This window comes from Podarcis pityusensis (assembly GCF_964106645.2).
Source record: "Podarcis pityusensis genome assembly, chromosome: 1".
NCBI classification, from domain to species: Eukaryota; Metazoa; Chordata; class Lepidosauria; order Squamata; family Lacertidae; genus Podarcis; species Podarcis pityusensis.
In genome coordinates, this window is record NC_138028.1 from 41,582,700 (window position 1) to 41,606,727 (window position 24,028).

At 41.7% G+C, this 24,028-nt stretch overlaps 1 protein-coding gene and 1 long non-coding RNA gene across 6 annotated transcripts in view; one reads left to right on the forward strand and one right to left on the reverse strand.

Annotated features, from left to right (window-relative positions):
- Positions 1–1,475: 1,475 nt before the first annotated feature.
- Positions 1,476–22,109, reverse strand: KATNBL1 (katanin regulatory subunit B1 like 1). Of its 2 annotated transcripts, XM_080997467.1 has the most exons (10): positions 21,564–22,094; positions 12,794–12,921; positions 10,905–10,945; positions 9,971–10,253; positions 9,609–9,727; positions 9,177–9,227; positions 9,002–9,091; positions 6,221–6,310; positions 4,359–4,452; positions 1,476–2,867 (listed from the first exon to the last, which is right to left on the reverse strand). In XM_080997467.1, the coding sequence occupies exons 1-10, from the start codon at positions 21,661–21,663 to the stop codon at positions 2,835–2,837; spliced, it is 1,029 nt and encodes a 342-aa protein (XP_080853593.1). In that variant the 5' UTR covers positions 21,664–22,094; the 3' UTR covers positions 1,476–2,834. The 2 variants fall into 2 exon arrangements, with proteins under 2 accessions (XP_080853593.1, XP_080853592.1); XM_080997466.1 differs by lacking the exon at positions 1,476–2,867 and having other exon boundaries at positions 3,463–4,452; positions 21,564–22,109.
- Positions 10,952–24,028, forward strand: part of LOC308472692 — a 68,330-nt gene continuing 55,253 nt past the window's right edge. Inside the window, exons 1-4 of one of the 4 annotated variants that reach the window (XR_013983632.1) lie at positions 10,952–11,438; positions 12,838–12,939; positions 16,562–16,644; positions 19,508–19,575. This is a non-coding gene — a long non-coding RNA (uncharacterized lncRNA). Of the gene's footprint in view, positions 11,439–12,837; positions 12,940–16,561; positions 16,645–17,283; positions 17,693–19,507; positions 19,576–24,028 lie in introns of those variants that run through there. The other 3 variants (XR_013983633.1, XR_013983634.1, XR_013983635.1) reach the window with 3 other exon arrangements.

The window sequence follows — 24,028 nt, forward strand, 5'->3', positions numbered from 1 at the left end:
ATGCCTGCTAAAGCCCACTCCTCTACTCCCCACTTCCTCTCTCTGGTCAAGATTTGGCCTCCTCCTCCAATGCTAAGATAGAACCAGTCTACTCTGCCCTTCATTCTGCCCCTTCTCATGCCCCTTTCCAACTTCCAGTTATCTCCCCTTATGCACCATCTCCTTCGAGTATCCAAACACACCATTTCCCCTATTCTCAAAAAAGAACACATTTCTAGGCTCATTGTCCCTTCTCCAAGTGCTACTCTTTCCCCCTTTATCTCTGAACTTCTGGACTGTGCTGCTTACTCCTATATAACAACGATCTTTCCTCCAATTCTACTTTTGACCATCTCCAATCTGGCTTTCACCTCTTTCACTCCACTGAACTACCCTCATGAAAATCATGGATGACCTCCTCACTGCCAGATCTATGAGCCTCTTCTCTGTGCTTATCTCCTTGATCTTTCTGTCATGTTTGATAGTTAATAGTTCCTTCCGGTTAGATTCCTATTATGCCCTGGGGATCCTTGCTGCTGTCCTCCACTGGCTCTCTTCCTGTCTAATCGCTTTTTCAGTGTCTCCATATACTGCTTTCCCCTCTTGTTGGGATTCCTCAGAAGGCTTGGCTGCCTACTATTCTTTCTCACCATACTTTGTCCTTCGGCAAGCTTACCACTTTTCCATGACTTTCAGTATCACCTATACAGTGGTACCTCGGGTTACATATGCTTCAGGTTACAGACTCCGCTAACCCAGAAATAGTACCTCGGGTTAAGAACTTTGATTCAGGATGAGAACAGAAATCATGCTCCGGTGGCTCGGCAGCAGCGGGAGGCCCCATTAGCTAAAGTGGTGCTTCAAGTTAAGAACAGTTTAAGGTTAAGAACGGACCTCCGGAATGAATTAAATACTTAACCCGAGGTACCACTGTACATTGATGACACTCAGCTCCATCCCTCTCATCCAATTCTCCACCTCCAGCTGCCTCTCTAGTGTTTCTGTGTAATCTACTATAGTATTACCTTGGATTTAAAATCTAATCAGAAACCCCTTAAAACCAGAATCTAGACAGGTATTCTGTAACATAGGGGAGAACGTATGATTTAAACAAGCCTCTATTTCCTGTTCTTTCAGTACACTACTGACATTCTTAATGCATCTGATCCTAAGGACATAAGACCATCTCCTCACAGCTATAAAGGCTTGTAAACCAAGACAAGAGAATTAGGCCTTCTTGGCCCCCCCCCCCCTTGATTTACTGAAGCTTGGTATAAATTGAGGCAAGTGTCTTTACAGTACACTTATATAGATAAATACTGCTTCCTTGCTTTTGACCATAAATGTTCTCATGGCACAATACATGAAAAGAGACCTCTTTCTAACAGTCTACAGTTGTGTATAGAAGCAGCTGGTGTATAATCACAAAGCACACTGAAGATCAAAATTAAATCCGGTGATCAACTTGGTTGGCATGCTGCAAAAATACATTTCAGTTTGTTTTGTGCACAGCTGGCACTCGATAGAATTTTATTTAGACAAACATATTTACTAGTAACATAAGACACAGGTGCCATCCCACAAACCCATCAACCTGTTTTCCTTTTTAATATAGCTGATAAACCATAGCAGATTGAACTAAAATATCGCAAATGAGTAAAAAGAAACACAACTGTAAACTTTTGCACTGGATGTATTATTGCATTAATCTTCCAGTTAAGATTAAATGTTAAGTCAGGAGTATGGCAACTACATTTGCAAGAGCTGCAGCAATATTAATTAGAGGAGGTAGCAGATGCATTGTCAAATCTGAAAAGCATAGGCCTACCATGGCCGTAAACATTTCTAGGAGCTTGGAGTTATAAATATCTGAAGATGTCCTAAGCGGAGTGAGAGAACCAGGTAAAGTTATGCAAACTTAATTAAAGCAGTAGTAACATTTAGTATGTTTACTCGACACATTTAAATGAAACACAACAGAATATATTAGAAAATTTAAGTATTAAAAATGCTAGATGTACATATTCACCATTTTGCTAACAACCTCCCTCTATGCCTAAATTTTAGTACTCTTAGGTCATACAGGTATTTAAGTAGTCAGTCAGTGGAAATATCCACTTAAATATATTTAAGTGTGCAAAATGTTTCAAAATGATTTGTACACAATTTGTGTAAACACCCTGATTTTTAATAAAGAGTTTCCATCCCTCTATACAGCATCTTTATATATTGGCTATAATGGTTTCTTACTACATTGGCTATTTGCAATACTAGTAGTTAAGGCCCCTTGCTATATACAGTTTCTCAGTAGTGCAACAAAAATAGTCTTTAATATCTTGATTAATATAGCAGACATATATCAGTTTCAATACAGCAAAATTGCAAAATTTCATAATATCTTGAAAATATACACATTTTTACAATTCATAAGAAAAACAAAGTTTAAAAAATATTTATGGCGACTGGTCTCTTGTGGTTCCTAGTAACTGGTTCTGCAATTCTGTCTTCACAATTAAGTTTTGCTGTTTTATACCATTATGCAGTAGAAACACTTTCACAACTTCATCCAGTAACTGAACAATCCCAAAATGCAGCAAAGGCATACGTATAGTTTTCATAGTGCACTTTCACCTCATTGAAGTAAAGGTTGCTCCTATTAGAAATTTTTCCACTTCAATGTGAAGCAGATGGATTTTAGTGGTTGAATTAAACAGTCTGGCGGTCTAGTCCTCTCCTGCCAAAGACAGTTCTCAGAAGAGATGTCCTTTTGGAAACAGTACATAGTTCAGGATTACTTGAAGGGCTTCTTAGCCAACACACACTACATGTACACATACACTTGTCCTCCAGGAATGTCAGTGCAGCTGTAATAAATAAGCATCCACATCCTTAAAAAAAGAGAGAGAGAGAGAGAGAGAGAGAGAGAGAGATAAATTAATTCAAAGAGCCATTCACTGCACAAAGTAGGGCTAGAATATAAGAAGAGGCAACCACTGACTGTTTGAATTGATGCAGCCAAGTATCATTTGCTTCTGGACAAAAATGTCACTTTTGAAGAATCTCTTTTACACAGATATCACTAGAATTTAGTGAACGTGTTCTACATGAGTATCTCACCTTGCTCATAGAAAGCCATATGAATAGGAGTGTACCCCACCCCACTGCAGGCGCCACCCCAAGAATCTGAAATGTTATATGGGAATTGTTGCTCTAGGGTGAGATGTTGAACTATTCAGTTCCCCTGTACAAACCCTCCCCTGCTTCTTCCAGCAATAGATGCTATGCTAAAGCACATATCTTGGGAAATCCTTCCCTTGGGCACATGGATTCTTTCATTATCCCTTCTAGAATTGTTCCAAGCCCTTGAGCAAGTGCTATTGAAACAGAGAAAAGTGAATCTTTTGTTTTTGTGTCCTCCACTTTGGAGAGCGAGAGCGCGATACAAGCCCTCTTCATCTCCTTGTAGATGTCAACCTTGTGATATAACCCTGGAAAGCTGGGGGGGGGGGGTACCAAGAATGGCAAAGAGGGGCCAAGGCTAGTGCACTTATCCCCATTGCCCTCATATGTGGCAACTTAATAACACCTGAAGAAGTCTGCAGGCAGGAGGAGCTTCAGTAATGCATGGGCAAGGATAAGATTCTTTCCTCCTCAACCATACATATTTCTTTCATGAGAGCTGGTGAATCAGCGCTAGGAAACTGAGATAGAACCAGAAAGTCTCTGGTTTGAATTTCACCTGTACAAGGAGCTCACTAAGCTGATTAAGTACTTCACACTCGATCTCAGCCCTCTATCTGCAATACAGACATAATACTACAATTGCTTCTCACAGGGTTATGGCAAGGTTGACAAGATAATGTGAAGCCTTTGGAATTGCTTCAAGGATTGTTACGATTATGTCTTCTCTTCCTTTTCATTTGAGCCACGTACACGGCTCCCTCCTCTAATAGAAAGGAAAACATTTGATACTTCTGCAGCTGGTCCAGAATAAAGAAAACAAGGATCAAGGATGATGATCAAGGAAAGAGCCAAGGGATGAGAAATGCTTACCAAGCAAAGACTGAGGAGCAGACCCACAATAAAGAATAAGCCAAATTTATTCAATCCAGCTTACTAATGGGCTACTTTAAAAGTGACAAAGGCTGAGGAGAACGAGAGCAGTTCAATGAATTAATACAAGGGAAAGTCACCCCAACACTTTGCAGGCCCCAGTCACATTAACTAAACAAAGAGAAATAGTTGGTTGCTGTTTACATAGAGAATCAGACTTCTGAATGCTTAGTAGCACCCCACAAAATAAATCAGCTCACTACAGCTTAACTGTAATGGAGGCTGTATAACATTGAGACCACGAGGGAACACCACAAACACATTACCTTTGCTATATTACCCGTATATCCTGGAACCAAAGTAAGACGATTTTCTTGCTTCCACAATCCACTTAATTGTGTCTTTAAAATCTGAATATTTCTATGAAAGAAAGACAAACACATGGAATTATATTTTGGGCATCCCTAAATTGAGCACCCCTTTACTATGATAGTTTTTCCAACTTCAGTTCAGGAAATTAAAAAATACATATAGGTAAAAACTAAAAATATTTTTTAAAAGATTAGGGGGGGGAAATCTTAGTCTAAGGAGAAAGTTCTCCCAGTTTTTATGGATAGAACTGTTGGTTAATAGAGAAAGCAAAATGTAATGAAACATCCTGGGAGAAAAAGAATCTCAAGCTATATTGTTTAATTTGATAGATTTCAGTGCTGCTCCAAGCAATCTGACCCCAAAAATCTAGTTCTGACCTGAGAACAGGAGGGTACATTGTAGTGATTTTAAAAATATGCAAAAAATGTTTCAGGCACTCAATTTTTAAATGATTTTCTCAATAATCCAGTTGTTAAAATTATTGCTAGTGCTTTGATTAGGGTTTTATCTTTCAAATAATCACCCCAAAAGCATTTAGATCCCCCCTGCCATCAAAACACATTATCTACATCTGCAGTTGAGATGTGGGATATTTTAAATATTGTCTGGTGGTTTGATTCTACATATATTATTTAAGGAAATTTTAAAAATGTTTTAAAGAAACCAACTGAATATACTGAAAAACCTATTCTCCTATATCATGCTAAACTATCCCATTCAGCTGGAAGCTTCTTGCATTTCTGATCCATACTCATGAACACGTTAGTAGGGATTAACAGATTTAAACTATGCTACATACTTACTATATGTTTAATATAATTTTTCCTGTCATAGCTTCCGCTAAAGAATGCTAAGAACTGCAGTTTGAAGAGGTTCTGAGATGATCCTATTAGAGATCACTGTCTCCTCAGAGAACCAGTTTTCCTCAAAGCTGAATGGCATGTTAAAGCAGTTTAAGTCTATAGTGTAGATATGTCCTTAGACATATTTTCATTTAGTCCATGGATTATTCTATTTTCAAAAATAAACTTGTAAAACTAGGTTTTCAATGGGGGGGGATGTAGCAAAATATTTTCAAAGCATTCAAAGACAGTGAAGTATCCCTGTCTTTTTGCAACAACAGCCAATTTTAAGCAGTTACCTAATACTTATAAAACCACATTTTTCTTCTGAAACACAAGTTGCCATATTCTTTCAACATTTTATTAAAAGAAGATTTGAGATTAAAGTAAACTCTTCTCTTTTACAAAGCCTCAGTTGTGTATTAAAGCTAAAGTATTTTAAGTTTGTAAACTGCCATGGGGCTCCTTTGAGGGCCATAAGGTAGCATATAAATATTTTTATAAAGACGAACAAATTCAATATTTGGGGCCGCATCCAGTGATGCTCACCTATTTGTGCAATGGATTTCTGCTTGTGTAACAGGACATACCCTTCCTTTCTCTTCCCTATACCCTGCTGGTGAACCCCCCCAAATCTGGTCCAGAAGAAGGGAAGAGAAGGGGAAATCACACTACATGAGTGGAAGTTAACTGCATAATATCTGTAGATGTCTTGACATCATCTCTTCTAACAATGACTGCCATTCTATTGCAGCTTTCAGCTATAAACCATGCTTGGAGTTTGACATTTTAAGAATATTGCCTATAGTACATTGGGGGTATTATATTAAACAAAGAATTTCCAGGTACTATGGCTGTTTCAATAACTGCTAATCTGCAAACTGTAAAGCAAAAAACAGAGTGAATTTAAAAAGCAAGAAATGTAAGTCATATTAAGTGCCATACTGTCATGAACTTTAAAAAGCGTAACTTACCCATCCTCTATTTTTTCTGCATGGGCAGAAAGGTCTGGCCACCATCTCTTAATAACAGCTTGGAGCCAATTTAAGCCAACGATCACATATCTGAAATGATTTTATTTTGAATTACAAAAAATGCTGCAGAGAAGTTTAAACTCAAGAAGACAGAAAATTCATTTGCAAAATGTTCCTCCATAGAAACAGGAGGAAAATGGAATTAAGAAAGTTGTTACAGAAGGAACTTTCCACAATATGTGAATAAGTGCCACAGGCATTTTCCCCTCAAAAGCAAAGTAGAAGGGTTTTGCTTCATACACTAGTTCCAACTGATCACTTTATTTGGTACTTGGAAGGAATTTTGTTCTGGACTGCTTTGGCTAGCTACCTGAAGGTTTCATTCTTTGTGCATCTTTCTATGTAAATGGGATTAAGCAAAATGAACCCATTGCTTGATAGGAGCTACAGGTGGCAACCTTTCTGCACATGTCAACTTCCGCCGCATGGGTCCATTTAGGCCCGGAAGAGGGTGGGACAGGGGCATAACAGGGCTGGGCAGGCTTGTGATCACCGACATACACAGGGACCAGGAGCGGAATCCCTGTGCAAAATGGTTGCCACCTATAATTTCTGAATTGTGATGAGCACATACAACATAACTATTTTCAGCATGTTACAAGCAGAAAATATGCAATCAAGATGATGATAGTTGAGAGTGTGCATGCACATGGATAATAGTGTTGTAGATTGATTAGCCTTGCATATCATTTTATAAATAATAAGTCTTAAATCAATTTACTATATAAATACAATAAATCATAACGAGAATGTATAAACCAATACACAATATCAATACAGTAATGATAAAACCACACCAAAGCTTGGATTAAGTAACTGTAACATCAATATAATCAAAGCTGCCCATATACCTGGGAGAATGAAAATGCTTTAACCTGGCACTGAAATTACCATATTTTTCGCTCCATAGGAGGCATTTTTTCCCCTCCAAAAATGAAGGGGAAATGTGTGTGTGTCCTATGGAACGAATGCAGGTTTTTGCTGAAGCCTGGAGAGCAAGAGGGGTCGGTGTGCACCGACCCCTCTTGCTCTCCAGGCTTCAGGCAGCTATCCGCAAGCCTTCGGAGCCCGGCGGGAGTTCCTGCCAGGCTCCGAAGGCTTGCAGAAAGCAGCCTGAAGCCTGAAACCTGGGGAGCGTAGCGCCAACTGCCGCTGCGCTCCCCGGGCTTCAGGCAGCTATCTGCAAGCCTTCGGAGCTCAGCAGGAGTTCCTGCTGCACTCGGAAGGCTTGCGGATAGCTGCCTGTTCTGGGGGCTGGGGTCGGGGGAAGCTCGGGCTTCCCCTGCCCCAGCCCCGTGGCTAAGAACGAAGCTGTGCGCAGCCTCTTCCAGCTGGAGAGGTTGTGCGTGGCTAAAGAGGAAGCCAAGACAGCGAGCGGGATGGATCCCGCTTGCTGTCTTGGCTTCTTTGTTCTTTGGGGCTGGGGGGGGGATAATTTTTTTTCTTTATTCCCCCCCTAAAAACTAGGTGCGCCCTATGGTCCGGTGCACCCTATGGAGCGAAAAATATGGTACATTAAAGTGGGCACCATGAGTATCTCCCTGGGAGCAACATTCCAAAGACTGGAGGAAGCTATTACAGAGAAGATTCGCAGTGCTTTTTTGGCTGGGGGGTGGAGAGATGAAAAAACAAAGAAGAGCCTCAGATGGCAAACACGGTGCCTGAGAAAGTTCATATGAGACAAGGCAGTCCTTTAGGTAATTGGGTTCTGACCTGCACGGGACTTTAATAATGGTGAAAACCAGTGCTTTGAACTGAGCTCAGAAGCTAGTTGAAAGCCAATGCAGTTGGGCCAAAACAGATGCTCTAGGTTTACGCCTTCCAGTTTTTATTAACAGTCTGGCCATTACATTTCAAACAGTCCTCAAAGGAAGCCCCACATACAACACATTGCAGTAATCCAGCCTAGACCAGAATGTAGACAGCTGAAGTAAAGCTATCCCCATCCAGAAAAGGTCATAGCTGGACAACAGCCAAAGTTGGTGAAAGATACTCTATCCCATGGATGTCACGTGGGCTTCTAGTAGCAATGTTGGAGCTAAGAATACCCTCAAGCTGTGGACCTGCTCCTTCAGGGAGAGTGAGATGGCATCCAGAACAGGATCCACTTCACTCATCCAGTCTGAGGAATCAACTTGCAGTATCTCAAATCTTGTCTCGAATCAGATTCAGTTTATTGGCTCTCGCCTAGTCCATTACTGAGGCCAGACAGCATATCCACTGCCACACCTACTCAAGCTATAAAGGAAAAACAGTGCTGCGTCTGATCAGCAGTGATGGCAGCAGACTCTAAAACTCTGGATAATTCCCACTCAGCTGTATCATAAAGATGCCAAATAGAATGGATTATAAGACTGAACCCTGCAGAGCTCTACACAAGAGACTCTTGACCATGGCATTGTTCTGGAGTTGGCCATCCAGACAGGAGCAGAACCACTGCAAAATAGTGCCTCCAGCTCCCATCTTGGCTAGGCACTCTAGAACAATGTCATTGTCAAGAATACTGGAGGAAGAGAAGTCTCAGAAGGAACAGACTCCCCGCCCTGTCTTTCTCCAAACACAGGCAATCATATAGGGTGATCAAGGCAGTCTCAGAACCGAAGCCCACAGTCCCCTTAGCACAAAGAGAGCATAAAAAATTGGACCAGCCAGTGAAAGATTAACCTTTACTTTGTCAGCATCTAAACATTCATATGAAGAGAATTATATTTTAAAACTTACTCTTCAAATTTGCTCTTAAGCAGTAATCTAACTAATGGTAGAAGGTCTACACAGCAGCCCACAGAAATATATGGTTTTTCTTCCTGTAAACTGAAACAAGATAATGTCAGTATACATAAACTTGCTCTTATAAATCTGAGCTCCACAAACCCCTATCCCTAGGTATATTTTTTACCTGCTGGTAAGAACAGGAAGGCAGTCTACCACTACACCCAGATCTTGTATCCTGGAAACATCAGTAAAAAAAATGTACACTATTAGACACAGCTCTACGTAATTCTTCTAGACTTGAAACTTTTAAGCTCAAGAATTCATGAGCCAGCACATGCATTTAAATACAGCAGACTAAGAATAGCTGCAGTAAAAAAATACATGCAAACTTTACACAGTGTCTGTATTTGAGTCCAACAAATTTTAGAGTCCTGCTGTCTCCTTTCAGTGGATACTTGCAAAAGTAGTACATGGGCCACTGAGGTGAATGGGAGGTCTGTGCATGATTTCTACATTCCCATCCAGCCCTCTGCCTCTGAGGGAGTGGGAATCCTCCACATACAAGCACTGAAACCACTGTGGACTAGATTATACCAGTGACATTTTTCATATTTACCTTATTAAATAGGCTACGAGCTCGCTTATACTTCTTCTCCTCCAGAAAGTTAAAGCTACATTCAACCGGAGGTTTCTACTGAAGAGAACCTGTGCCATAGTATCATGATCTTCTGAAACCTAGAGACATGGGAACAATTTAGCCACTATGAACCAACAACTGTCAACTTATACTGTTTGTATCCTGCTGGTTCTCATTACAGCTATCATGTACAGTTCCTTACAGGCTATCTGACCAACATTTAAAAATATAATGGTTACAAAATCCAAGCCCTACTAAACAACTAAGACTGGAAGTAAGCCAGCAATCTTAAGATTCCAGCTTTTCATTTTAAAACAAGTATCATGTAACATTTAACTTACCTCTGAAAAAAATCCACTGTACTTTGATGATGGACTTTCTGTTTGAGATCGGCCAGAATCACTGGAGTTTAGTAAGAAAGTACGACCGTCAGCAGGCAGTTTCGCTGGCAGATCAGCTGCACATGCCAGTTCATTTTCCTTATTTGCCATGTCACGGCTCTTGACTTTAGGGAGCTGTTTCTTTCTGAAACAAGGCTTTGGAGTATAATAGTGAGCTTTTCTTCTGCAATATACTACTTTGAACAGAGGATGGGGGCTGGTCAATGTTTGCCCAGCAGTTGTTCTGCAATAACAAAACAATGAGTTTAGTATGCAGTCAAAATCGTTATGTATAGTGCATGCTGTGTTATGATATTTTGCAGTAAGGTTTTATCTACCATAGTAGCATCCTGCATTGAGTTTTATAACATTTTTTATTCAAGGAGGACTGAACTGACACAATTTAAATCTGCGATCTAACTTACATGGGAAACACTTTTATCAATTACTTTGGTAATATGAGTGTCAGGATCTGAACAATCTTTAATGTATCATTATACTGATGCAAAATGGGCACTTGGATAGTGATGCGGGGGTATTAAACACTGCATTAACTCATTTACTAGAAAGCCAAAGATACTGGTCCAGTTCACACATAATGCTAACCCAAACCATGGCTAAACGCAAATATGCAAGCATGTAAAAACTGCAGCTGCTTTGCCCCTCCCCAAGTCATTCTGCTGTTACACAACCCAGAGCTAAGCCATGGTTTGCTTTGCTCCAGACAAACCAAGTGGTAATTAAAGAAAAACCTGAGTTATCGCTAAACTAACTTCTAAGAAACTGGGCTAAAAGATGCTCATTCAATATTCTTCACTGATAATCGGAAAAGGGACTTGTCTAAATTGATCAGTTGTAGAATTCTGTCTCCAAGATTAAGAGAAGCAGCTCTTACCTGCCTGTGGAAGAAGCCAAATGTTTTGCAGATTTCTTACCCTAGAAATAAACAGCATATATGTTATAACCAAGAATGAAAAAACCTACTAATAATCTTCTATGTGTCTGATTTTTTGTTTTTTTTCTCCTTGTTTCAATTGTTGTATACAACAAGCATTTGGGGAAAATACATTTATTTTTGTTGTCGCAGAGCAAAACCACTAATGGCTGCTCTGAGCATCTAGCTGAAGGACATGATATTGTGACATCCATGGCAAGAGGTGGGATTATGACATCAGAGAAAACTTTGTATTACAACCTGTGTTATGTCAGTCTTTACTAATAAAATGTGGTGGAAAGTGTACACTTGATTGCCAGGGTCTTAGATAAGTCTGCCAACAGCTTGTGAATGTAATATGGTTGAGGATGATTTCTTCAGCACACCAAGTGAGCTATTATCTGTCATATTATCAATATGTTTATAGTGAGACTAATCAGCATTTGAATGTTCTAACATTTGATATTCTGACTCATCGGGACTCCCCACAAAAAGGTAAGGTAACAATACAAACCACTTTTCTGTTGCTACCTTTGGTGTTATAAATTAAAAGGGCATTTTCACTCACAATCCTTTTGGTAGTGGACAGCATGGTTTTGGAAGAAAATGGTTTCTCATGTTTTAACTGTCTTGCTATCAAACATGTAGAATTCATCACCTATCCTCATTGCTTTTAATTTGTTTAGGCTCTTTTTTGTGCTTTTCACATTTTACCCCAAATGTGGAAAGCTTCCTTCTTCAACTGAATGCACAATCACAATCATGCTCCATGAATTGAATCACCTCAGACTGACTCAAAATAATGTAAGAGTGCAACAGATGGATGGGTTACAAGGAGGGGTGTAGAAGGAAAAAGAAGCTATTTGTCAAGTAGATCTTACCCCTGAAGGTTCAGTTATAAGGAAGGGCTCATGCTAATACAACACTACTTGGCAAATTAGTGAGAACACCTTCCCCATGTTGAAATGGGTAGATAGGTAGATCTATCAGAATATTTCTAGAAATTAGCAGCCATTTTCTGTATTTGCCTCTTCTGGATGGGCTAAGCATGTTCTTTATAAGCCCATCATTTCATTCTGTTTAGAAACATAAGCTAGTGAATCATGACAACCATGCACTCTTTATATATAAGACAATATTTATGAAGGCTGTCAACCACACCCCCTTCACGATGGCATCTGGTTTGGCTGAAGAGGTTCTTATACATGTTGTCAGTGATGTGGAGCAGCAAGTTTTTCAGTGCTTATTTTTTCTCATGGAAATTTTTCTATTTTATAGATTCATTGGTAACAATGAATGGATGCCAGTTTAATATACAATATTTGGCAGCCTTGACTGTTTAAATGTTTTTTTCTCTTTGTTAACTAAATACAAATAAAATAAACACGTTAAATTATATAACTCTCTAGGGCAGCCTTTCTCAACCTTGGGTCCTCCAATGTTGTTTGACTACAACTCCCATCATCCCTAGCTAGCAGGACCAGTGGTCAAGTATGATGGAAATTGTAGTTCAACAACTAGGGACCCATGGTTGAGAAAGGCTGTTCTAAGGCGCCTGGAAATTTCCCAATGCAAGGCTGATTTAAAAAAAAAAAAGGGGGGGGGGAGAACAGTTATACGCGTTTTATAATTGTAATAAGTTTTATTTGTTTTTATAAACTGTAAATAAAAAAGCAACTGGAGCTACTGGGTATTTGTAGCTCTTGCCGATTATAATATTGGAACTAATGACCCTTTACAGCTCTGAATGGGAGGTCACTCAGAACACACAACACAACAATAGAACTAGCTCTGTATGTCTTGCGTTAGAAAACTAGTTATACGATCTAGATGAAAACGTAAAAGCTTACCTCCTTCATGTTCTCATTAATGGAATAAGAACTCCTTTTTCTAGGGAGATCAACAGGACGACCGTCACTATACAATAGCATTCGTTTTCTAACATTTTGGGCTTCAGTTGCCATAATATCCAAAATCCCTGGTTTTCAAGACAAAGGTAAAGTTAATTTTCATTCTTAACATTATCTGTCAATCCCACAGTAATCTGAATGAGATTTAATGAAGACATTATTTATTTAGCACATTAGATGCAATCTACAGGGAAGTCTATAAAACTGTATCAGCTGTAAGTGATAAGTACTTAACTAATACATGCCCTGTGGATACTATGATAGAGATTTTGAAAAACCTCATCAGTGATGTGGTCCAATAAGGACACCTGAAGTTTATTATTATTTAAATATTTATACACTTTCTAAAAAACACAGCAAGGGGCTGAACAACATGGAATATTCACACAATTAAGATTCAAAATATGTCAATGCACATTGGTTAATTCAGTCTAAAGATCTGCTAACACCTAAGGCCAATCTCACTGCTGCCATCATAAAAAAAAAATCTTCAAAGGGATCCATCTGGATACTATTATCTGCCATAGGCTATACAGTGCCAACCTTTTAACTAAGCGCTTGACAGTTTCTTCTCTTCAGCACTTGCTTACAACTCCTCAGTTAATAAATAACTAATATAAATTGGTTTCAGAAACATAAGAACCACAGACTATTTGAAGTCTAGCATAAAGGCCATTAAGTTTGGTATTTTATTTTTAATAAATCAGCATTAAATAAAATTAGTTAGTGATTTGTGGTCCTCATCTCATAAGCTTTTGTTTCCTTCTCTCAAAATAATCCCTGGGAATACTTATAAATCAATTTCAGATCTGCCCAACCATCCTCTGGAGCCTAAGGTAGAAGCATACTATGGAGGGCAATGTTCCATTGCAAAGATGCTTTGTGCACAGTCTATAAATAGGTAATCAGCTCTTCAGTCTTACTGGACTGAAGTAGAGCTGAGGCTTCCTTAAAAATGCTCCTTCAGAACAAGTGCATTAGGTAAAGAAAACAGGAAAGTAGAAATTCACGCCAATGTAATACCGTTTTCTGATTGTTAATATCCATGCAGCAGTAACAGAAGTACAAACCATCTGGTTTACCTATCCTGACCACTTTATTGCATAGAATATCACAATGTGACACAGTCTAGTTCAGCCTTCTATGTAAGTTACTAACTTGCAAAAATGTTATTAGCCTGCTGGGGGCTGTCTGGAAAGATGCACAGCATTTCTAAGCCAGGTGGGAAAGAGGGCTGGAGGGTTTCATCTCTCTTCCATCAGCCTACTCAATTGCCTGAGCAGAATTCCTGGTCACCTACAGCAGCTACCAAACTAGGGCTCAAATACTAGAGTGAGGGCACAACCCAGTGAATATGTAAAGAAGTCTTTAAAATGCAGCGGTACCTCTAGTTGCGGACTTAATCCTTTTCGGGGTGCTGTTCGCACCCCAAAAAGTCCGCAACTAGAGCGCCTCTTCTGCACATGTGTGTGGCATGATCGAGCACTTCTGCGCATGTGCAGGTGGCGAACCCGGAAGTAAACACTTCCAGGTTTGCCGCGTTTGTAAGCTGAAAGTCCGTAAGAAGAGTGGAACACAACACGAGGTATGACTGTACCAACAAATATTACAATAAAATAGTTAGTCGGTACTGCTTCGGATTTGTTTGAATATCTAAGCTATAAGTGTACAGTGGTACCTCGGTTTACAAACTCAATCCGTTCCAGAAGTACGTTCTTAAACCAAAACCGTTCTTAAAGCGAGGCGTGCTTTCCCTAACAAGGCCTCCCACTGCCGGTGCCCTTCCACTTTCGGCTTCCATTCGCAGACCGAGGAAAAGTTTGCTAAATGGAACACTACTTCCGGTTTTGCGGAGTTCTTATACCGAATAGTTCGTAAACAGGGCTGTTCTTAAACCGAGGTACCACTGGACTGCATTTTAGATATTATCAAATATTTCAGTTCAAGCACTTTTGGCTCTTGGAAAACATTTGAGATATTTATATGGTTCTTAAAGTCAACACGGGGCATTTCCTCATCTTGCACAATGGGTTGCAAATTCTGTAGCTACCAATTCCTCTTTATATCCTGAAGGACCAATCTTGTTTTGAATATAGCTGTTTTGTGCAAGTGCAGTTTTGCATAAAACAGCTGTATTAGAAATAAAAAAAACATACTGTGGATGTCTTCAGCAGCCACCAGCCGAAATAGGCATGCTTATCCTCTGAGATAAATGGAAACAAAATGGCTAGTTTGTGCTCAGGCAAGGAGCAAACAGAAGTAGGTGGTGTGGCAATAGAGAAAGGACGCAAGGAAACATCACCACACATGCAAAGAACCAGACACAGAAACATGAGGTCACAGTAAGCTTCAGTATGCACAGCAATCAGGCAATCGTGCATTTTTTATGTTTGATAATTGCAGATCAGGAAAACTTGGATTAAATGACAAAAACCTATAGGTTGGCATTTGGCATTTGGACAAAGATGGCACACAGATGCCAAGAAAAACAAGTAGCTCTGAATTCACATTAGACTTCATGGATGGGCCCCTCAAGTATTTGTTAGTGTTATTTTTCCAGATATAACTCAAACTAATCAGATCCTAATAAATTTAGAGCACTGGAAATTAGTATTACATCAATTAACTACTACCCCCAGGCATATGTTGCAATGAGATTAGATAACCTGTATTTTGGGGGAAGTATAAATCGTGGTAGTACGTGTGCTGGTTGTTTGTTTTTCAAATCAGAAAAATCCTGAATACTTTACAACGACAGTGCACTTCTGTGTATGTCTTCTCAATTGATGTCCCACTGAGTTCAATGGGATTTACTCATGTGAAATGTGTATAAGATTGCAGCCTAAATGAAATTCAGAGCTGTTCACTCCCTCTAAATCTGTGTCTCTTTCAAAACAAAACCTTAATTATCTTAATTAGCAAATTAAAAGTTGTCTAGCCAAAATCCTCAGCTCAGCTGAAATGATCAGTTATTATCACATGAGTAATCTACTGCAGTACCAATCAGCCTTTTCGCAACTGAACCCCATGCCCATCAAATTAGTTCTCAGAGATGGAATTCTGTCACTACTTTCTTGTTATCAATTCAGCTTCATACATAAATAGCTCCAGTTCCTAGAAGAGCAATCCTAGTTTATAGCACATTGTGAAAATCATATCAACATTAAGCCTATAGCAGCCTTCAAAAGATAACAATATGCAGTTTTCTAGAGCTTGGAGCAGACATATTGGAAAACCTGGTCCTTGAGTTTGTTTATTTCATTTGGGTGGGGGGAGACACCTCTCTGGCTCATGGATCAAATATAGTCCTCCAGTTCTCTCTATCATGCTCTTGAGCAAGCTTCCCCAACCTCGGCCCTCCAGATGTTTTTGGCCTACAACTCCCATGATCCCTAGCTAGCAGGACCAGTGGTCAGGGATGATGGGAATTGTAGTCTCAAAACATCTGGAGAGCTGAGGTTGAGGAAGCCTGCTCTTGAGACACTCTCAAGCACAAATCCCTCACTGGCCCTGTTCACTCGCGCCTTCCTCACGTGCTTCTGCCTGGCTGGAATGTGCTCCTGAACAATGACATTGTATCTTGTTTTCCAAAGTAGCAGTGTGCATGTAGACATGTATGTAACTTTGGACGTTTGGGTACTGTAGGTAAATTGCAGGCTTTGTACAGAACTAAGTCACATTTGTTGCTCTGTCCAATTTTTCCTCTAGCCTTGTCCATGCAGCCCCCAGAATGTCGCCCATGAGGAAATGTGGCTCCTGGGCTGAACAGGGTTCCCTACCTCTGACTTACGGTACTTCCTCCTCCCTTCCAATCCCTTTCCTTTTGGGTTGTGCATTTTTAGATAGCTTCAGATTGATCTGTAATCCACGTGGTTCTCTCCCCACCCCCGCCTGCCAATCAAGGTTGTACTCTGCCAATTTCACAGCTAACTATGGTTAACACTAAATGTATAACTACAGCTGGCACCAAACCAAAGTTGGCAAACTCTTTGCAGTCTGCAATGATCAGTGGCCTGGTTTACACGTGGCACAAAACCATAATTAAATGCCTCCTTCCCTAACCTGGTACCATCTGGGTGTTTCAGACTAAAAAACTTGCATAATCTCTGACCACTGGCCATTTTGGTCGAGACTAATTGTAGACCAAAACATTTAGAAGGCTCTGATTTGGGGAAGACTGGTTTAGTACTGTGTGTTCAAGCCTTGGGCTTGTGCATTTCCCTTTACCCTCCCTTATCACACATTCAAGGAGATCAAAAGCATCCATTTCTGTTTTGAGCTAATCACAGCTTTTAAGGTCCCGATAGAACCCAGCCAAATTGTACTTAGTGTTAACTATGCTTTACTGTAACAAGCCAGGTTCATTAACCACAACGTTGGATCATTTCAATAAACTACAGGCAACACTAACCACAGTTATTCTTTGACAGGCAAGTACAAGAAGATGGGTAAAGTGCTGCAATTATCCACAAGACTGCCTATATGCAATGCACATAGTAATACTTTTAAAGTAATTGATCAGGCAGCATTATATCTTAAGGGTTTCAAAAGTTAACAAAACAGACAATCCTCAGAAGAGACACTTCATGAACTTTTTGCAGTGCACTTCCATGATGTGCATCTTTTCCTATCACCATCAGACATCTGAAGCCCAGGTTATCCTCCTTTTGGTAGATGGATGCAGGTCTTCTGCACCAAAACTGAAGGAAAGGGAAGGTCAAGAGAAGCACTAAAGTAAGCAACTTCTGGAAGTCAGGAAAAAAGCTGGCCTCACACGATTAATTAGATCATGCTGCTTTCTATGTCATCTTAAAAATAAATAAAAATCAATACTTGCAATTTTGGAAAGGTTTTTTTTTCCTTGTTCAGTTTTCAAACTAATGCCACAGGCACACTTGCTCCCTAAATGCAGATTTTTTAAAAATATGGACCTTTTAAAAATACAATCTTGTACTTGCTGCCCAAAATTATATAGTCAACCAAAAACTTCACCATGTGATCACATGAAACTCAAACACTGTGAGCAGCGTGTAATGTGGACAACCTATGTCTGCTTTGTAGGGTGCATCAAAAGGGGGGAAAAGAGCTAAGGAGGTTTGTGGGCTGAAGTACTTCTAAAATAAGTGAAAGTAATAAAAATGAAAAGGATAACAAAAAGGATAACAAAACACAGATAAACAGCAAAATTATTCCTTATGTTCAGGGAAGTTTTTAATATGTAATGCTGTATTATGTTTTAATATTTGGTTGGGAGCCGCCCAGAGTGGCTGGGGAAACCCAGCCAGATGGGCGGGGTATAAATAATTTATCATCATCATCATCATTATTATTATTATTCCCAAATCCATTTATTTAACAAATGCAGATAATCCACTGATGGTCAAGAATTTATGGTAACACATGGGTAGATGTTTTCAACATAGTACTTTACCACAGAATTAAAAACCTTCTGAGAAAAATGTTAGCATCCTTATGCCACAGTGATCAGTATCCCATTAAACCTGACAGTGCAAAGATTTATGCTTGCACAGTGGGAGTTCCCCCCTCTCCCTCTCTATCTGCAGCCCCTAAATCTTTTATGGATTTCCCCCTAACCATTGAGACCAGATTTGGGGAGGGCACAGGGAGCACATAGAGGGATGAAACAGAGAAGTCTTATTGTGTAAGGAGAAGTCATTGTACTGACAGGATGGTCACTTAGTGCTACATTGGATACAAGCCATAGGATATTCAACTGTGCTGTAGCACTTTTTAAAATCTTTCATGGTAAGAGAGGGATGTGCATTATCATTTCTTTAGTGGGTCAGATGAAGATCTTGTGAACCATGTGATGACGTACTGGTCACTGTAGCATAAGGACATGTACATTTACTCAGAATAAGGTCCTTTATATTTAATGAGGCTTACTAATACACACCTATTAATTTGATCAACCACTTTTAAATTGACTCTCTTCAGGCACACTGACACTAGTGGCTCCCCCTCAGCATAGCAAACCATGCATTGTTGCACAGGTAAACTGGAGAGGCGGTGCATGCCCTCAAGAAGTACTTGGAATAAGGATAGATTACAAAATGTAAAACATACTGAAAAAGAAAGTATGTTAGATTCTGCACATAAAGGTTGGAATACTATGATACTGGAGTTAAATCTATGGCAACATAATAATAGTGTGAACTACAGCAAAATGTTAAAGATTCTTAGGTATTGGTAGAATTAGCAAGGTCCAGCAAACAAGGTTGGAGGAATGAAACTACCTGGATGTGAAACAGGTTCAAGTTCTCCTGTTAACAGAAAGTGGCTTTGAGGAATGCCCCTGGCTATGTTTCTATTGCTCCACCTGCTATGAGTTTGGAATACTTAGGCACCTTGCATATAAAGTTTTAGGGAACTACCATCTAATCACTGTCCCACTTGCCTGACTGCATTGTCTCTAACCCTATATGATTTACTTGCATTTCCACCTTCTCATCTCCACCCCAATACACTCTTCCCCCTTGTCAAAATCTATAAAAAAATTGTCCAGTAGCACCTTAGAGACCAACTAAGTTTGTTCTTGGTATAAGCTTTCATGTATATATTTTGACAGCGTCAGACCAACATGGCTACCAACCTGAATCTTCCCCCTTGTGTTACACCTCTCCCCGCCTCCAGATCTAAGAAGAAGCCACAAGGCACAGTGAGCCCTTGCACTATTTTACACTGCATGACACTATTGGCAGGTATCTGTTATGTTGCATATTGGTCTCAAGAGGCCATCCTTCTGTTAAATAGGGACATCCCCTAAAATTAAGTTGCAAAGTCATTTCTTCGAACAGCTCTGAGTTACCCAAGGGTTCCCCACCCGCAAAAGCACTAATATCACCTGGTGAATTAAGACCTAAAAGGCATTGGTGCGGGTATTGTCCTGCCTAATACAGAACAGTAGAGGAACCCCATTTTAGGAGACAACCACACTATGCAAAATGAGAGTACGGGCACTGCAATTCACGGAAGGCATCATAGTTCAGGGGCAGCACATCCACTCTGCGTGGAGATTCAATCCCTAAGCATCTCAAGGTAGTTCTGAGAGACTCCTACCCAAAATCCTAGAGAGCCACTGCCCATCGGCATAGACAACACTGAAGTTAGATGGACCAGTCTGTCCACCGGTTTCCTACGGTCCCCATTCTAAGCATGGTTACTCAGAACCTAATTTCATCCAGCCCAATAGGGTTTTACTCGCTTGTAAGAGTGCACAGGCATGCAACCTTAAACACGTGGTTGTTGTTGTTTAGTCGTGTCTGACTCTTCGTGACCCCATGGACCAAACATGGGGTACGTCCAAAATAAAGTTCCTGATGTAAATGCAGGAGGGAAGGGAGCCTGAAAGAAAACCGGTGTGTGTGTGTCATCCTTCTGTCTCTCCCGAATTAGGTGCTTGAGGATTAAAAGAATAGTGCACCTCAATTTCTTCATTTTTAAAAAATAGTTTTACAGCGCATACTCACGAGCTGGGGGGTGGGGGAATGGGGAATCCAACACAAATGCAGCCTCCTCAACTGGCAGCATGATAGTGGGTGGCTCGCAGGCAGGTAGGAACTAGCTCACCCCCGCCCATGAGCACTCCTCCCAACATGGGAAGAGAGCGAGGTGGGCCTTCCCCGCCCAGGGCGAATGAAAGGAAACTATCAAGCGAGGAAGAAGCAGGGGAAGGGGCGGCGGCGGCGGAACTGGCTCTTTCTCCCTGCGGCCCCCGCTGGCTGCCCGGCTGCTCCTTCGCACCTGACCCGGGCCTGCGTGCACCAGCAGGGAGGAGGAAGAAGGGGAACGCCTGGCTGGGACGGCCCGGTGGCAGCCACCGCCACCGCCGGCTCCTTGGCCAGGGCCCACCGGGCGGGCGGGCGACCGCTCGCTCACCTGCGAGTGCTGCTCATGGTCCAGGCGCCGCGGGTTCTGCTGCTGGATGGGCCTTAAATGGGAGCCGCCGGGCGCGGCGGCGGCGGCGGCGGCGGCGGCGGCGGAGTCCTAGCGCCGGGGCCCACTCGGCGTAGCCAGCGCCATTCAAACGCCGCCGCAGTGCACGCTGGGACCGGAAAGTCCGGACAGGCGGGACGGTGAGGGAGGCGCCGCCACCAGCAGCGCTGCTCCCTCCCTCTCTCTCTCTCTCTCTCTCCCCCCGGCTGACTCGCGCTCCGGTCACGTGCAGCGCACCCGACGCGGCGGGCCGGGGGACTTGGCCCTCGAGGCGCGCTCGGCTCTGCAAACTCGGAGATGGGGGAGGCGGCGTGTATTGTTAAAGGAGTCGATAACGCGACTGCCTTGTTTTGCGACGAGGATAGCCCGTGGGGAACCCTGAGGCGGCTGCCTCAGGCGCCCCCGCTGCCACCGGAGAAGTGGCAGGGAGTTCCGGGGACCTCTGGTGAGATCTCGCCGCCGTCTCCGCCGCCTCTCACTTCTCCAGCGACTGGGGTGGGAGGCACCTGCAGTGGTGCTGAGAAGCTCCTCCATTGGATGCCGGTCCAACAGGAGTACCTGCAGCCAGTCAGGGCGGACTTTGGGCTTCCAAAAGTTCAGTGGCGCCCTGTGCGAAAGCCAAAAAATGCCCCCCCTTCCTCTCTCGCCTTCCTAAGTCAAAGTTGAGGCACCTTCCCATTCTGCCTCAAGCAGCAAAATGAATTGTGCCAGCCCTGCGGTCACCACCTCCCTTCCAAGGTTGCTACGTACTGACATTCGTTAGCCAAAGGCAGCCTCCCTCTCTGGTCAACAGGCGCTTTGCTCTGTGGAGCTGTAGGAGCATGAAGTGGCTGTGGAAAGGCGCTCCTGAGCATCTTTGAGATTTCCCCGGCCAGCGTCCTTCTTCACGTTGTCCGTGAAGCTTGCTCCGCTCCTCCTCAGTCTTGCTTTCGTGCTCATGTGCTCTTTGCCTTACAGGCAAATAGTCAGAAAGTCGTCACACCACAGGGCTTTCAGGGCTCACTGCTTCTCTAGATCCTAGTGTTCAGACATCACAGGTTCATTATACAGCACAGTCAACAGGATATTGTGCATAGTTACGCTAAGAAGTATGTCCCAGGTTAGCATCCATCTGCCTCTGGAGACAATGGAGGGTAAAATCGAACTGTTGGAGTGTTATAGTGCCTGTTGTGAATGTAGAGACCTATATGGGAGAGACATGTTTTGTTGTAGTTAGGGCAGATGAAGGCATCCGGTTGTGCTGATTCAGGTATACCATGGTTTTTCTTCTTTCTGTGCTCCTCCCAATGGTCATTCCTCAATAAACCTGTATGCATAGAACTGTAGCTATAAGTGCTTTAAGAATAAAGTGGACATATTTTGGGGTGGTTAAATCAAGCATCGTTATGATTTATAGTTGTCAGATGCCTTGTTCTCTCACTTTGTGTGCTAGCCTTGTGATGTTGCATCTGCATGTGATATTGTAAGGTAACATATGTATCATCAAGTTGCTATGCAGTGTCATGAGGTGATGGAATTCCTCTGGTGAGTAAACATCCTGAAAAGTAATTTGTTGTATTTATGAACAATGGGCATACTATCCATAGATTTCCAGGTATTCAAAACTAGTACAGAATCTAGTGAAAAGGCTTCCTTTATGGTATTTCTAGAGACTGGGACTCAATCCCTGTACATTTAATGTCAGGCAACACCCTATAGTCACAGAGTGCTTTCATTTCAGAATCATTTGTGCTGTGGGCAAGATCAGGGTCCCTAACCAGGTGATCAGGATAATATAACTCTTGTGTTACTGAAGGAAACTTCAAAGTAGAGCACAATTTAAATACAGTTTGCACAAAGGTTTGGGGGCATGGCTACCAAATGGTGGTGTTCAGGACAATCCAAAGTACAGCAATGAGTCATAGTGAAGACAAGTAATCTGGGGCTGCCAGCAGGCCTGCTAGGCAGCAGAAGCTGTAGTGGCTTGGCGGCAGAAACAACAACAACTTTGCAGGCCACACCATGCCGGCAGAGGGCAGTGACAGAAGTGGCAGTGGCCTGCCAGATCTTGTTGCGGTGGCGGGAAGCAGTGGCAGCCTGTGAGGCCTCACGGCGGTGGCAGGAGGCAATGGCAGAAGCGGAGGTGGCCTGCAGGCCTTGCAGTGGCAGTGGCAAAAGCAGCAGCAGCTGCCTGTGAGGCCATGTTGTGGCAGCAAGAGATGGAAGCAGCAGCAGCCTGCCAGGCCATGACGTGGTGGCAGGTAACAGTGGCAGAAGCAGAAGCTCAGGTTGTATAGATGGGTAAGTATCATAAAGAGACCGCAATCTCTGCTGTCCCTCATTCTGAAAAGAATGAATCCAGAGTAAGTGACTGGGATTCCTGGAATCTCGCACCACTTGGAAATTGGGGTGGTGTGCAGCAATATTATGGGTACACTCTTTTAAAAAATTGGAAAGTTTGCAAAAATGAACAAACAAAATGGACTCTGTTTTTTTTTTAAAAAAACCCATGATGCTTCAAATTTAGCCATAATGCTAAGCATACAGATAAATCAGGATATTGCAAGCATTCATTTTAGCAGAAAAGTTCACATGACCTTGCATTTATCATTTAGTTCTCAGGATGACAGAGTAGAACTAGTTTATTTAGTTGGGACTGCCAGTATAATTAACACTTTCCCCCCATAATAAGCCCTGGTAATGAGATGCCTTAGAAAATGATTTGCAGCACCATTAAGTGACAAGAGTGATGTGGTGTTTGCTTTGCTTAGATGTCAAAATATTTATTTTGTCCTCTTGGATTAAATATTAAAACTCATATTGACAGATTTTAAATATTTACAAGTTAGCACAAGTTTTAATTGAAATAAAAGCCTGATGCATTCAGGTGTTCTTTTGATGTTTGTTGTGCCTATGGTTGCTCCAGTAAGAAAATCTATCCAAAAATACACAAACCCACAGTATTTTATTGTAATGTATCGTTCTATTAGGCAGGAGGGTGATGGATGCTTTTAATTAGATAAGCATGAGAGCGGTTTCCATGTGGGGGCACTGGAGTACATGGAGTATATATAACATAGGAGCCAGAATATTTGAGGGGGGGCCACACACACAACCCAGTTGGTGGGCATTGCCATTCAAATGATGTGCGTGCACCGTATCGTGTGATCATGGGTCTTACCTGCCCCCCCCCCATATTTTATTCAATTTGGCACTGCTGACATGCTTAATTTCACTAAA